General features: G+C 46.5%; 1 protein-coding gene across 9 annotated transcripts in view; it reads left to right on the top strand.

Annotated features, from left to right (window-relative positions):
* SH3D19 (SH3 domain containing 19) overlaps positions 1–14,507 on the top strand; it is a 114,557-nt gene that overhangs the window by 76,375 nt on the left and 23,675 nt on the right. For all 9 annotated transcript variants that reach the window (XM_075930032.1, XM_075930030.1, XM_075930029.1 and 6 more), the window contains 3 exons: positions 7,024–7,136; positions 11,217–11,275; positions 12,467–12,731. In XM_075930032.1, the coding sequence (XP_075786147.1) occupies positions 7,024–7,136; positions 11,217–11,275; positions 12,467–12,731 (437 nt within the window). The remainder of the gene's footprint in view (positions 1–7,023; positions 7,137–11,216; positions 11,276–12,466; positions 12,732–14,507) is intronic.

Here is a 14,507-nt window from a genome sequence, read left to right as displayed (position 1 = left end):
CTGAAGTTTTCAGAGAAACTTCAAAAAGAAATAATTTTATCAAAGTTTGCTATTGAAATTCTGAATTACTTATAGCTATTTTTGTTAATGGCTAGAAAAATCTTAGCCAAAATAATTTAATCTCTGTCATTATTAAACAGCATGTTATGTTTCCATTTTTCTAGAAAACTGTAATTAAAGATTAGTTTAATACAAAGGTGCTAAGTTTGTTTTACCACCAAACATAGACACTTAAATATAAGCTAGCACTGAGTAACTCTTACAAAGCTAGAAAGCTGCACAAGGAGAGGCATTAGAGGTGTTGGTGTTGAAATTTTCAATTTATTAAGTACTTTTTGCATGTTGCCAAGATATAGATTTAGTAAACAACACATTTTCATCCTGGTGTTCGTTCCCCAAAAGAGAGGTATCATCACATCCCTAGTAGCTGGGCCCAAAAGTACAAGCAAAACCCACATTCCTCTACACTGTGTCAAATTTTTAGTAGTAGGGTGGCCTGGTTTTAGCTTCTCTTAAATATTTACATCACTATTTCCAGAAGAATGTTTACTTTTTCAGTGAAATTCTATGTTTTTTTATATAAGAAATACCGTGGAAATAGAAAAATACAGGGGAAAGTTTTTAAAAACTCAAAATACATAATAACCTTTTTGGTTTGCACAGTTATGTACTCTCAACTGTAAGAGCCTGCCTAATGAAGGCAGATAGATGTGTTCCACGTTTCCAGTGTGATTCTCAGGTCTTAGTGTCAAGACAAATTTGTTTTCCCCTTTAGCTGAAAGACAAACAATACAGTCTCTTGCTGCTCTCTAGTGGTAACTAAACTGCCCTCCAGGGTCTGTCAGTCATGCTCTGTCAGTGGGTGTAGTGAGGTGAACATCCACTCAGTAAGAGACTAGTGCTGGGAAAGAACTGGGAGGAAAGTGTGGTTCCCAGTAAGCAGGGTGGCCTATGAGGCTGTTCAGATCCCAGAGCAGAACCAACTATCCCTATTTATCAAATGTGAACTCTGCAAAAACTAAGGCTACGTCCATACTGAGAGCTAGGGATGTGATCCTCTGTTCATGTGCATGCATGTCTGTGAGCTCTCACTGAGATAGTACAAATACAAGTAGTAGTGTAGCTGTTGTAGCAATAGCAGAGGCATGGCTTAGCCATGCTTAGTACACACCTTCCTGAAAACAGTGATACACGCTTTACTTGGCTAAGCTGTACTTCCGCTGCCACTACCCATGCTACTGTGCTTGTCCCACTATTTATATTCAATGAGAGCTAACATAAATATTAACATGTGAGCTATGCTTCTCCCACCTACCCAGCTCCTGATGTAGATGTAACCTTTGAGTCATAAAGATTATGGTCAAAAGGGACCACCAGATCATCCATTCTGAACAGGCTACCAATGTCACCCCTCTGCCAAGCCCAATATCTAAAGAATTACAGCCTTTAGGAGACTAAGCTGTTATGTGCCAAAGGCAAAAAGCAGGAGGGACTGAGGTGCATCCCTACTTGAGGCCCTTGCACTGTCAGGGAATTGATATAGTGAGATAATATCAAGATTCATAGACCCATACAACACTAGGACTGGAAGGGACCTGGAGAGGTCATCGAGTCAAGTCCCCTGCCCTCATGGCAGGACCAAATACCGTCTAGACAATCCCTGATAGACATTTATCTAACCTACTCTTAAATATCTCCACAACCTCCCTAGGCAATTTATTCCAGTGTTTGACTACCCTGACAGTTAGGAACTTTTTTCCTAATGTCCAACCTAAACCTCCCTTGCTGCAGTTTAAGCCCATTGCTTCTTGTTCTATCCCCAGAGGCCAAGATGAACAAGTTTTCTCCCTCCTCCTTATGACACCCTTTTAGATATCTGAAAACTGCTATCATGTCCCCCCTCAATCTTCTCTTTTCTAAACTCAACAAACCTAATTCCTGTAGCCTTCCCTCATAGGTCATGTTCTCTAGACCTTTAATCATTCTCATTGCCCTTCTCTGGACCCTCTCCAATTTCTCCACATCTTTCTTGAAATGCGGTGCCCAAAACTGAACACAATACTCCAACTGAAGCCTAACCAGCGCAGAGTAGAGCGGAAGAATGACTTCTCGTGTCTTGCTCACAACACACCTGTTAATGCATCCCAGAATCATGTTTGCTTTTTTTGCAACAGCATCACACTGCTGACTCATATACAACTTGTGGTCCACTATAACCCCTAGATCTCTTTCTGCTGTACTCCTTCCCAGACCGTCGCTTTCCATTCTGTATGTATGAAACTGATTGTTCCTTCCTAAGTGGAGTACTTTGAATTTGTCTTTATTAAACTTCATCCTATTTACCTCAGCCCATTTCTCCAATTTGTCCAGGTCATTTTGAATTATTAACCTGGCAAGTGACCTGTGCCCACATGCTGCAGAGGAAGGGGTTTGTCTTTCCCCTCCTTGTACCCCTTCAGGATCCTTATCAGTCTGACCTGAGGAAAAAAAAATTCCTTCCTGACCTCACATATGGTAGTTGGTTTAGACTCTGAGCATGTTAACTAGAACCAGCCAGCCATGCCACCACAAGAGAGAATTCTCTGCGTCATCTCAAAGCACACTTCTTTCAGTGATCCATCTCCAGCTGCAGCCATCCCTCACACTTCAGAAGGAGGAGACAAAAAAATCCAAACAACAAACAAAACCACCCTAGGCTATCATGGGTTTCAGTCTGACTCATCTATTGCTGCACAAAAGCCTTGTGGTCATGAGGGGATTGAACTGGGAGAGCCCTATCTGCAGAAGTGATCAGGCAGCAGTGATTCAAGAAGACCTCAGCTCCACTTGCTGTGGGGGAGATAGCGTCTGTTGGGAGCCAACATAACACAATAAGTGAACAGCTCTGTCAAAAAAAAAGGGGGGGGGGGAGGAAAGGGCTGGTGCCTATAAGCTTAATGATTCAGCACCACAGCAACTCCCAGTCTTTGAGCTTTTGTGAAGATCTAGTTGGGAGTTAAAACTGCTCCCCCCTAAAATGTAAAATCTGAGAAGAAACAGAAGTGAAAACATCACCTGTCTTCTGATGTTTAAACTCTTAGAGTTGGCAATATTGTTTATGGAAGGGATGTGCAGGAAAACTAGGCTATCTGTATCAGTATCGGGATTTCAAAGAGGTGTGTAAAAATAAATCTCTAATGCTCTTTTAAATCACTGAGGGTATGTCTACACTACAGTGCTAATTTGAACTAACTTAGTTCGAATTAGTTAATTCAAACTAAGCTAATTCGAACAAACGCATCTAGAACTAAAAACTAGTTCGAATTAGCGTTTTGCTAATTCGAACTAGCGCGTCCTCATTAAGTGGACCCTGAAGCGGGGTTAAGGATGGCCGGAAGCAGTGCTGGCAGGGCATCAGAGGAGGACTTAGAGCAGTGGTCCCCAACCTTTTCAGGTTGGCAGGCGCCAGGGGGCATGGCCATTCGCCCGCCGGGCACCAGGGTGCGGGGACACTTGCCCGCCCGGGGGCGGCCCCCCCCAGCCGCATGCCCGGGGGCGGGGCCCCCTCCATAGCCGCGCGCCCGGGGATGGCGCCCCCTGGCAAGTGCCGCACGCCCGGCGCCTCCCCCATAAGCGCCGCGTGCCCGGCGCCCCCCCTCCCCCCGTAAGCGCCGTGCGCCCGGCGCCCACCTTCCCCCCCGTAAGCGCCGCGGGGCCGGGGCCGGCGCTCCCCCCCGTAAGCGCCGCGGGGCCGGGGCACGCGCGGCGCCAGAGCCGGCAAGGGTACGCGCGGCGTCCCCGGGGCCGGGACCGGCCATGCGCCCGGGGCTGGCACCTGCCAGCCCAGATTGCTCCGCAGGCGCATGTAAAGAGCCCGGCGGGCGCCATGGCGCCCGCGGGCACCGGGTTGAGGACCACGGACTTAGAGCATGGAGATGCTGTCTCAGGCTAGCCGAGGGCTGTGCTTAAAGGGTCCCGACCCCCACCCCAGACAGACAGTTCTCAGGGGTGCCCCGCTTGCAAAGCAGTCCTGGCTTGGAGTGCCCTGAGTGCCCACACTGGGCATATCACAGCACTCGGTCATCAGCCCGGCTGTACTTGCCACAGGCTGCCATCTGGGGAGAGCGGGCAATTGGGGGCTGCAGGAGAGCTTCCACCCCCAGAAGCCTGCAGAGCCAGCCCAGTCCTCCCCGTCGGGGGCTCGTACCCCATTCCTCCCTCACCTTGTTCCACTTATCCTTCTCTAGCCCCTCTTCTTGATGTACAAAATAAAGATAACGTGTCTTCCAAAATGGAATCTGTCTTTATTGAACAAAACTGGGGGAGACTGGGAAAAGGAGGTGGGAGAGGGGAAGAGAGAGGCTGGGAGAGGGGAGGGCAACTAACATGATCAGGGGTTGGGAACAGGTCCCATATGAAGAGAGGCTAAAGAGACTGGGACTTTTCAGCTTAGAAAAGAGGAGACGGAGGGGGTACAGGAAGAGGTCTCTAAAAGCAAGAGTTAGGTGGAGACGGTGCTACAGAAAAGTTCTTCGTTAGTTCCCATAATAGAAGGACTAGAGGACACCAAAGGAAAGGAATGGGTAGCAGGCTTCAAACTAGTAACAGAAAGTTGTTCTTCACAAAGCAAAGAGTCAACCTGTGGAACTCCTTGCTGCAGGAGGCTGTGAAGGCTAGAACTGGAACAGAGTTTAAAGGGAAGTGAGATCAAGTCATGGAGGTTGGGTCCATGGAGTGGTATTAGCCAGGGGGTAGGAGTGGTGTCCCTGCCCAAGGTTTGTGGAAGGCTGGAGAGGGATGGCACGAGACAAATGGCTTGGTCACTGTCTTCGGTCCATCCCCTCCAGGGTCCCTAGGGTTGGCCGCTGTCGGCAGACAGGCTACTGGGCTAGATGGACCATTGGTCTGACCCAGGTTGGCCATTGTAAGCTCAGGGCTCAGGGTCGGGGGTCTCAGTGGACCCCCTTGATTCTCTTGCACACCTGCTCCTGCGTGGCCAGGCTGGCAGCTATCCTGCCCAAGCCGGCCACTTTCCTGTGCCTAGTGCGGAGATCGTGGACGAGGTCCACAATGTCCGCACTAGCCCAGGCGGGTGCCCACTTCTTGCGGTCCCAGGCAAGCTTCCGGGAGCCGCCAGCCTGGTCCCGGGAAGAGGGGGGAGGGATGGGGGGCATCGGGTGGCTGGCTCAATCCGTGCCAGGTGCAGGGTCTGCTGGCTGGGTGCTGGCAGGCTTGCACCTGGCACGGGCACCGTAGCCAGCCCGTGCCCCTTTAAGGGGTCCGGGGCCGGGAGGGGGGCATACGAGTTTCCCTGGTGTTGGCCAGAGTGGCCACCAGGGATACCTGGGGAGGGCTAGCCTCCCACTAGTTCGAATTAAGGGGCTACACACCCCTTAATTCGAACTAGCTAGTTCGAACTAGGCTTAATCCTCGTGGAATGAGGATTACCTAGTTCAAACTAAGCGCTCCGCTAGTTCGAATTAAATTCGAACTAACGGAGCGCTAGTGTAGCGCCTATGAAAGTTAGTTCGAACTAACGTCTGGCTTAGATCACACTGGCTTAGATCACCAAGAAAGCTTTATTATCTTTGCTCGGTCTCCAAGTACTTAGTGTCTAAGGATGGATTCGTCTTTAGGTTTATTTGTTTTTTAATTCCAATCGAGACTTTTGGGTCACTTGAGATACAATTAAATGTTCTATGCTAAATAAAAGAACCCTACATTCTCTCCTGAAATCTCCCTTCACACAATGTGTGGCTAATTCATAAGATAAAACTCTAGGTCTCCACTTGGCTGATAATGCCTCACTTGGTCTTTTTAAAAATGTTTAAATATTTAGGCTAAGCTGACAAAGCTTTTTTATATGGTTCTGAGCATGGGTAGAAAGCCAATGGGTTTAAAGAAGTGCCTCGGACTTTGTTGTGTCCATCAGCTGAATACACAAATACCATGAAAAATGTCCCAGTCTGTACTGATGCATTATGGCAGTGTTTCTTTAAACTTTTTAAGACAGAGGAACACCAAACAATAATTTGTTTTATGGGGAACACCAAGGATTTTTTTTGTTCGGGGGGGGGGGGAGGGAAGCCCCCAGGGAAAAGTTAAGCCCCCCCCCAAAAAGGGCCCCTTTGAGCAAAATAAATAAATAAATTTAAAGGGCGACCATTTTTAATTCTGTTCTCTCCGCGGCACACCGGTGTGCCATGGAACACACTTTAAGAAATGCTGCATTACAGATTAGCAGATTTCAATCAAAGTGTGCATTTAAAGCCAATGGCATAGAATCCTTAAATCCTTTTTAGTGGCTTTTACTGATGGACTAGAGATGAACCTCTCCATCTTGTAATAGCAGGAACCATACCATACCTCTTTTCTTCTGCTCTCTCATACCTACCACACTAGACTCCCTCCAGACTTAAATTGCAGAGGAAAAAGTCAGTGCCCTTAGATTTAAAGGAAGATTGGATACATAACAAGGGAAGCGCTCCTACAGTGTTCCTCAAAATGGGGAAGTTTCCTATGCACCTTGTTAGTATTTTTCAGTGTTCCTCCTCATATCTTACCTGTACATGCTAAGGGAGTTGTCAGGCCTGCTGAGTGGGGGGAAGATGGACTGAGAAGGGGAAGAAGGCAATTGCCGTAGGGCCTGGGGATTCAAAAAGGCTCAGCTTCTGCCACCACCGCCATTGGAGCAGGGATGGTCAAAACCACGGGCCCTTTAAATCGCTGTTGGAGTGCCATGCAGCATGCTCCAGTTGGCTCTCAGGGCTGTGGGGCGGGGAGGGGGGGCAGCGCAGTATGCTCTGGACAACCCTGTGGGCTGGCTGGCCCCCTGCCTACCCCTTCCACTCTTTCCAGGAGCACAGAGATGATGCTCCCTCCCCCTACCTTGCCCATGGGCCCAACAAGTCTGTTGGCCCCCTAGGAGTCGTGTTTGCAAAGAAGTGTTGGGGGATTCATTTTGATTGTTAATATCTATCTTTTTATACTCCTTTTTGGTCCCTACAAAGAACTCATCAGATTTACAATTTAATACTTTTCCAGCTTTAAATGACGTTCCACATATCCCTCCACCCCTTCCAGCTGAAAAACCCATTGGGAACACCTCTGGGGTTGTTGCTGGAAAGCCCAGCAATGCCAGACAAACAAGAAAAGAAGTAAGTTCTATCTGTATTACATCTTTTGGTTAGCAAAGCAAACAATCTGTGACAAATTGCTCATTGTGAAGTAAGTAATTTGAGGGTTGGGGATGTTACTCACAATGATAAGGCATTTCCTAAGTTTTTCTTCCCTATTTTATTTTTTAATCAGTCTAAATCATTCAGATTGTTGTCAGTTCTGGAAAACACATGGTTGATTTAGATTTATACTTTGTTATGCTTTGATCGTGTTTATCTTCTGTTTTCTATACTTTTGCAGTTGCAGTCATGCTCCCTGCAGTAAGCTTTCAAAGTCTTGCAGCAGACTTTAAACTGATAGGATTGATATGGCCAAATTCTTACACCCCCCTTTGAAAATGTATCTCCTGTCTTCACACAGGAGGCATATCTCTGTCTGTATGCCACTCTGAGGAATAAAATTGCTTCCAAAGAAAAAGGGGAACTTTGCAGCAGCTTTTGCTCACCTCTGGCTGCATTACACAGATGTTTTCCACTAAGTTATTCAGATCCTGAAAACCATAGTTTATTCTCAAATGAATCTTTTACTTTTCACTCTGGATCAGTGACGAACTAGAACAGGAAATACCAGTACATCCCACAAAGCTTGGAAATGGGGATTCTGCATACCTCATTTCAATCAGATTTATTTGAGGGAAAACTTTGAAAATGCTGGTAAAAATGCTTAAATCTAGAGTCTGGTGGCAAAAATGGAAAAGAAATCAGCTAATATAATGAGCAGAAAAGATATAAAAACAAAAGACCTGTATGGACACTTTGCCTGAATAAAAAACAGCAGACAGACAAGCCATCAAATTACAGATGTATTTTCAGCACTGAGTAATCTATCAAAGGATGTGAGTGAAAAATGTCTTCTCTTTTCCCTGCTATGATTCTCCTCTCGTGGTCATAGATGCAGAAGTTTCTCATCTGCTCTCCTTCTCTAACGCATCCACTTGCCTGAGGGTATATCTAGACTGTGGTGCTATTTCGGCTAAGGGTGTTAAGGACTAGTTGAGTCCCCTTCCCCATCCCCACTGCCTCTATCAGATAGAGGTAGAAAAGCGGGGGAAGAGGGAGTACTTCAGAGCGGCAGCGATAGGGTTGCCAAGTGTCCGGTATTGACCCAGACAGTTTGGTACTTTCACCTCCTATCCAGTAAAAAAATTAAGAAAATATTGGACACCTAAAATATCCAGTGTTTTCTGGGGGGTTTTCCCTGCCAGGAGGCGAAAATACCGGACACCTGGCAACCCTAAACACACTTGGCAACTGGGCCCAGCGTCCCTCGCTCCCGGACCTCCTGCTTACCTAGGGTTGCCAGGTATCTGGTTTTCTACCGGACAGTCCGGTATTTGGGCCCTCTGTCCAGTAAAAAAAAAATCCAGAAAATACTGGACATGTGCAATGTCTGGTATTTCCCGGTTTTCCGGCTGGGTGCCGGACGGAAGCCTGGTGAGGGCAGGGGGAGCGACTGAGAGGCAGGGTGCGATTGGCAGTGGGAGCCCTGGTTGTGTGTGAGGAGGGGGGGCAGCCCGGTCCATGCTCCTGCATGCTGGTCAAGCTCATGGTGGAGCTGCAGCCGGACTGACTCGCGCAGGACGGGAGTGCCTTGCGATCTGCACAGCCCATATCAGTCCTGCTCCCCGCCGGCTGATTCGCTCCCCTGTCCCCTCCGCCAGCTCTGTGTCACGCTGGCCAGTTCCTGCTCTGGATCTTCCCTGGCCAGTCCCTCTCCCTGCCCCACAACCCCCCTCCCTCCCCCGCCGCCACCAACTCTGCATCCCGCTGGCCGATTCCTGCTCTGGATCTTCCTCGGCCAGCCCCGCTGCACCCCCCACCAGCCCTGCTTCTGGTGGCCAGTTCTTCTCTCCTCCTGAGCTCCCCCATCCAGCTCAGACCCCATTGGCCGCCACCCCTCCCGATATCCTGCGGCCAGCCCCATTCCATGCCCCCCCCCACCAACCAGCCCTGCTTCCCATCAGCCCCCCTATTTCCCCCCAGACAGCCCCATTTCCCCCCCCCCCCATTAGCTCTGTTTCCCGTCCCCGCCCCTCCTGGCCAGTACCACTCACCTCCTGGCTAGTCCTCCCCTCCACCCCCCGCCCCATGAAGCATGTCCGGTATTTTTTTTTTTTTAATGACTACCTGGTAACCCTAGCAGTGATCCTATCCCTGTGATTACCACAGAGATTTAAACTGAAAAGCAACTTGCCTCCCCCCGCTTCAGCAATCCCCCTCCCCCAGCACCCAGCCTCCCTCACCCCCAGCCCTCATGCTTACCTGGTTCTGCAAGGCTGCTGGCACAAATTGGTCTTGGAGTCTTTTGGGGGGGGATTTTTTTTTTTTTGCTCAACAACTTTGGTCCCCCCCCCTTTTTTTTTAACTTCAACAAAAAATTTTCTCAAAAATTTTCTCAAAATTTTTCAAAAAAAAAAATTTTTCGGGGGGGGGGGGGGGTGTTCGGTATTTTTGTTTCAACCATCTGGCAACCCTATGCTTTCCTGGTTCTGCAGGGAAGCTGTATTCTGGCTTGATCAAGAAAACAAAATGGCCGCCCACAAAAAGCATAAAGATCAAGGGGAAGCAATGCCTTCCCAGGGTCTTAGTGCTCAACTGCTCCCCTGTTCCTATCCCTATCCTGACTGCATGCACTGAAAGGGGCCATTCTGTTTTAATGCTGTTTTATTTTTTAATATTTTTTGCTTAATAACTCTTGGAGTCCTTTTTTTTCTTTTGCTCAACACCTTTGGTCTCTCCCCTTTTTTTTCCCCTCAACAGAATTTTTTCCCCGTTGGTGTGTTTTTTTTTTTGGCGGGGGGAGAAGGGAAGATGTTCGGTATTTTTGGTTAAACTATCTGGCAACCCTAGGCAGCATTGCATGGATCCCTAGGTCAGCTGGGAAATCCCGAGCTGACCCCGAGTTCCATGTGGCATTTCTGCTTAACCCAGAGTCAGCTGGGGAGTCCCCTGCTTACCCCAAGCTCCAAGAGGGCACCTCCGTTTTGAAATGCACAAGGGCCCTAACGAGGACTCTTTTGTGCATTTCAAAGCTGGCATGCCGCATGCAGTCCAGGGCCAGCCGGAAGTCCCACTGACTCCAGGCTCCACGCAGGCGCTTCTGCTTTGGAATGCACAAGAGCCTCTGGGCTCTTGTGAATTTCAAAGCGTGTGGAGCCTGGAGTCAGCAGGACTTCCTGCTGGCCCGGGCTGCACATGGAGTTCCAACTTTGAAATGCACAAGAGCCTGTGCTAGGGCTCTTATACATTTCTAAGGAGGAATACGGAAGTGCCTATTGACTAGTCAAATAGTCCATGGAAATTTCATCAACTACTCAACTCGTAAATTAATCGATATTTAACATCCTTAATTTTGGGATACATCCAGTATCCTGAAATAGCATTTTCTGCATCTTTACAGCATGCCCTTTATTTTGAAATGCTGTTGAAATAAAAGGCATGCTGTTCCGACATCCCGATAAACCTTGTTCCACAAGGATTAAGGGACTTGTTGGAATAGCAGTCTATTTCAAAATTTGGCTCTGTGTAGACAGCACCAGATTTCAGAATAGATGATCTCAAAATAAGCTGGAAATAAACTATTTATTTTGCGTAGCTCAAATTGTGTAGCTTATTTCACACTAGCGCTGCAGTGTAGACGCACTGTGAGTGACCCCATTCTAACTCCTGATCTCCCTCCTGCCTACTCTCATCCCCTCAATCCTGCTAGTGCAGGTTTTTTCTACATTGTCCGATCTACTACTTATATATCCACCGTGATGGTGCTTCTGCCACATTTTTTTGCGAGAGAGTTATTATCCCTCAGTCTTAGGATTATAATATTTACAATTTTCCCAATAGTCAGCCTCAAATTTCCCTTTTAAAATTCATCCCAGGGCTTTTCTTATTATCCCCTTGTACAGTATTGCCCTAAAAAGTTCCTATTGGTAAACTCCTTTTGGCTTCTGATTTGAAGTTCTTCTCTGTCTAATATTATTTAAATAAGAAAATCATATTTTTAAATCGTAACACATCAGTGTCTCTTATCTGTCCTAAAATAGCATTTTTGTGTTCTTGTAGGAATCTGAACATTCAGATCAAACAGGTACTACTTGGACAGAACCTGTGCTGCCCCCTAGGTAAGAATTTCTAAATAACAATTTCAGGGGTCTGAGATTTTCTTAGTTGGGCAAGTATGCATATCTACTAAGGGTATATTATTAAGACAGTAGGATGTGTTAAGTTGTGGTTTTGATATAATCACCAATAATTAGGCATGCACCAGTGACCAACTAATGCACACCACTTTGTGGCTACTTGATATGGTGGAGAAAGGGAGCCCCCTAGAAGAATTGCAACTCAGCTCTTCTGGTATCGTTGACTGCCAGGGCAATCTATATTCTCTCAGATTTTGCCCCTTTATTGAAAATTGACAACAGATAGAGCTAGAGACCATCCTTTCTTCCACAGAAAAGATCATCAACAGCCATCTTCACTTGCTCCTGTGATTGGGCTTGGGCTGTGGGAGCAAAGAGGTGGTCTTTGCCCTTCTAAAAAATGTTGCTGAAGAGGAAAGGTGCCAGGTCAGTTGCCTATCTGAAGCTCTAGATGCCTTATATACAGTGTTATAGACTTTAAGTGGAACTTAAGCTCTTAAATCACATAGGCACTTTTGACAATTTATATCTAGAACTTAATCAGGAAGCTTGGACATTGTCAGTGTACCGTTCTGTACAGAATAATCTCATTGCACAAAAGTGGCAAACGGTTCTATTATCCAATGATGCCTGTTAACCAAGGCAGGGTCTTGTCCCATCGCTTTAGCTGGGAGCATGACTGAGTTTGTATGATGGGATGTTTCAGGTAAGTGAGGTCCCAAGAAATGAGACAGACTGATTACCTAAGTCCCGGTAAATCAGCAATGCTCAGCGGGTCTTCTGCTCGAGCACCTCATTAAAAACACTTCAGCCCTTGGTGGCTTCAGACAAAGCTTTTTAATGATAGATGGCCTGGATGAAGTCCTACCTAACGGCCAACCATTCAGCTCCCTGGTCCGCAGAATTTTAAATCTGCAGTCAAGGGACCCTACTGAGAATGCTTCCTTGATTATTCACTGTCTCTCTATTATCCAGAAGTTTCAGGTATTCTCAGAGAACTTCAAGTAATCCAGATTCTACAGTATTGTTCTTTGTTTCAATTATTTGCATTTCCCTATTGAATGCTGTCTGTCTGTCTCCGAGATTGCCGGGGGGAAAGAGAGGGGGGTGGGAGAGAGAGCTATATGATTGTTTTCAATGCACACTTCTTTTGGTGGTTCAATCAATCTTTAGGCCTGTGGGTGGAAAAATCATACCAGCTCGACTGCCTCCACCTAAAGGCATTCCTGGAAGGCCACCTCCACCAAAACACTCTGGAACCAAGATCTCTGCGCAAAAGGATGCTTTTTGCCGATCCTCGTCTGATATGACACTCCATAAAAGACATGATATGTTTGGAATGGGAGTCAAGAGAGCAAAGAGTCAAGTCTTAAAAAAACAAGACTCACCATTACCACCTCGACCTAAACCAGGGCACCCTCTCTACAATAAATACATGGTGAGACTAGACATAATGTACCTGGCTTTTGCATATAGGATAGAGGTGTTTCCAGTATAAAGTGCTTTATTACAAGGGAGGAGTCTATTGGTTTTCACCTTCAGTGTATATTCGTGCGTGCGTGTGTGTGTGTGTGTTAATATATATAAACACATTCTGCCACCTCGATCTTCTTCACAGCCTTTGGCTGTATTGTGAACCAGGGGTGCTAGGAGGAAATGGAAGCTACACTGAAGGCGGAGCAAGAACTAGAATCATAGAATACTAGGACTGGAAGGGACCTCGAGAGGTTATCGAGTCCAGTCCCCTGCCCTCATGGCAGGACCAAATACTGTCTAGACCATCCCTGATAGACATTTATCTAACCTACTCTTAAATATCTCCAGAGATGGACATTCCACAGCCTCCCTGAGCAATTTATTCCAGTGTTTTGACTACCCTGACAGTTAGGAACTTTTTCCTAATGTCCAACCTAAACCTCCCTTGCTGCAGTTTAAGCCCATTGCTTCTTGTTCTATCACCAGAGGCCAAGATGAACAAGTTTTCTCCCTCCTCCTTATGACACCCTTTTAGATATCTGAAAACTGCTATCATGTCCCCCCTCAATCTTCTCTTTTCTAAACTAAACAAACCTGATTCCTTCAGCCTTCCCTCATAGGTCATGTTCTCTAGACCTTGAATCATTCTCATTGCTCTTCTCTGGACCTTCTCCAATTTCTCCACATCTTTCTTGAAATGCGGTGCCCAGAACTGGATACAATACTCCAACTGAAGCCTAACCAGCGCAGAGTAGAGCGGAAGAATGACTTCTCGTGTCTTGCTCACAACATACTTGTTCATTCATCCCAGAATCATGTTTGCTTTTTTTGCAACAGCATCATACTGCTGACTCGTATTCAGCTTGTGGTCCACTATAACCCCTAGATCCCTTTCTGCCATACTCCCTCCTAGACAGTCGCTTCCCATTCTGTATGTGTGAAACTGATTGTTCCTTCCTAAGTGGAGTACTCTGCATTTGTCTTTATTAAACTTCATCCTATTTACCTCAGCCCATTTCTCCAATTTGTCCAGATCATTTTGAATTATGACCCTATCCTCCAGAGCAGTCACAACTCCTCCCAGCTTGGTATCATCTGCAAACTTAAGCGTACTTTCTATGCCAATATCTAAATTGTTGATGAAGATATTGAACAGAGCCGGTCCCAAAACAGACCCCTGCAGAACCCCACTTGTTATACCTTTCCAGCAGGATTGTGAACAATTAATAACTCCTCTCTAAGTACGATTATCCAGCCAGTTATGCACCCACCTTATAGATGCCCCATCTAAGTTGTAGTTGCCTAGTTTATTGATAAGAATATAATGCGAGACCGTATCAAACGCCGTACTAAAGTCTAGGTATACCACATCCACTGCTTCTCCCTTATCCACAAGACTCGTTATCCTATCAAAGAAAGCTATCAGATTGGTTTGACATGATTTATTTTTTACAAATCCATGCTGGTTGTTCCCTATCACCTTGCCACTTTCCAAGCATTTACAGATGATTTCCTTAATTACTTGCTCCATTATCTTCCCTGGCACAGAAGTTAAACTAACTGGTCTGTAGTTTCCTGGGTTGTTCTTATTTCCCTTTTTATAGATGGGCACTATATTTGCCCTTTTCCTGTCTTCTGGAATCTCTCCTGTCTCCCATGATTTTCCAAAGATGATAGCTAGAGGCCCACATACCTCCTCTATCAGCTCCTTGAGTATTCTAGCATGCATTTTATCAGG

The sequence above is a fragment of the Pelodiscus sinensis genome, chromosome 5, assembly GCF_049634645.1.
Source record: "Pelodiscus sinensis isolate JC-2024 chromosome 5, ASM4963464v1, whole genome shotgun sequence".
NCBI classification, from domain to species: domain Eukaryota; kingdom Metazoa; phylum Chordata; order Testudines; family Trionychidae; genus Pelodiscus; species Pelodiscus sinensis.
This window is presented reverse-complemented; position numbering and strand designations above follow the sequence as displayed.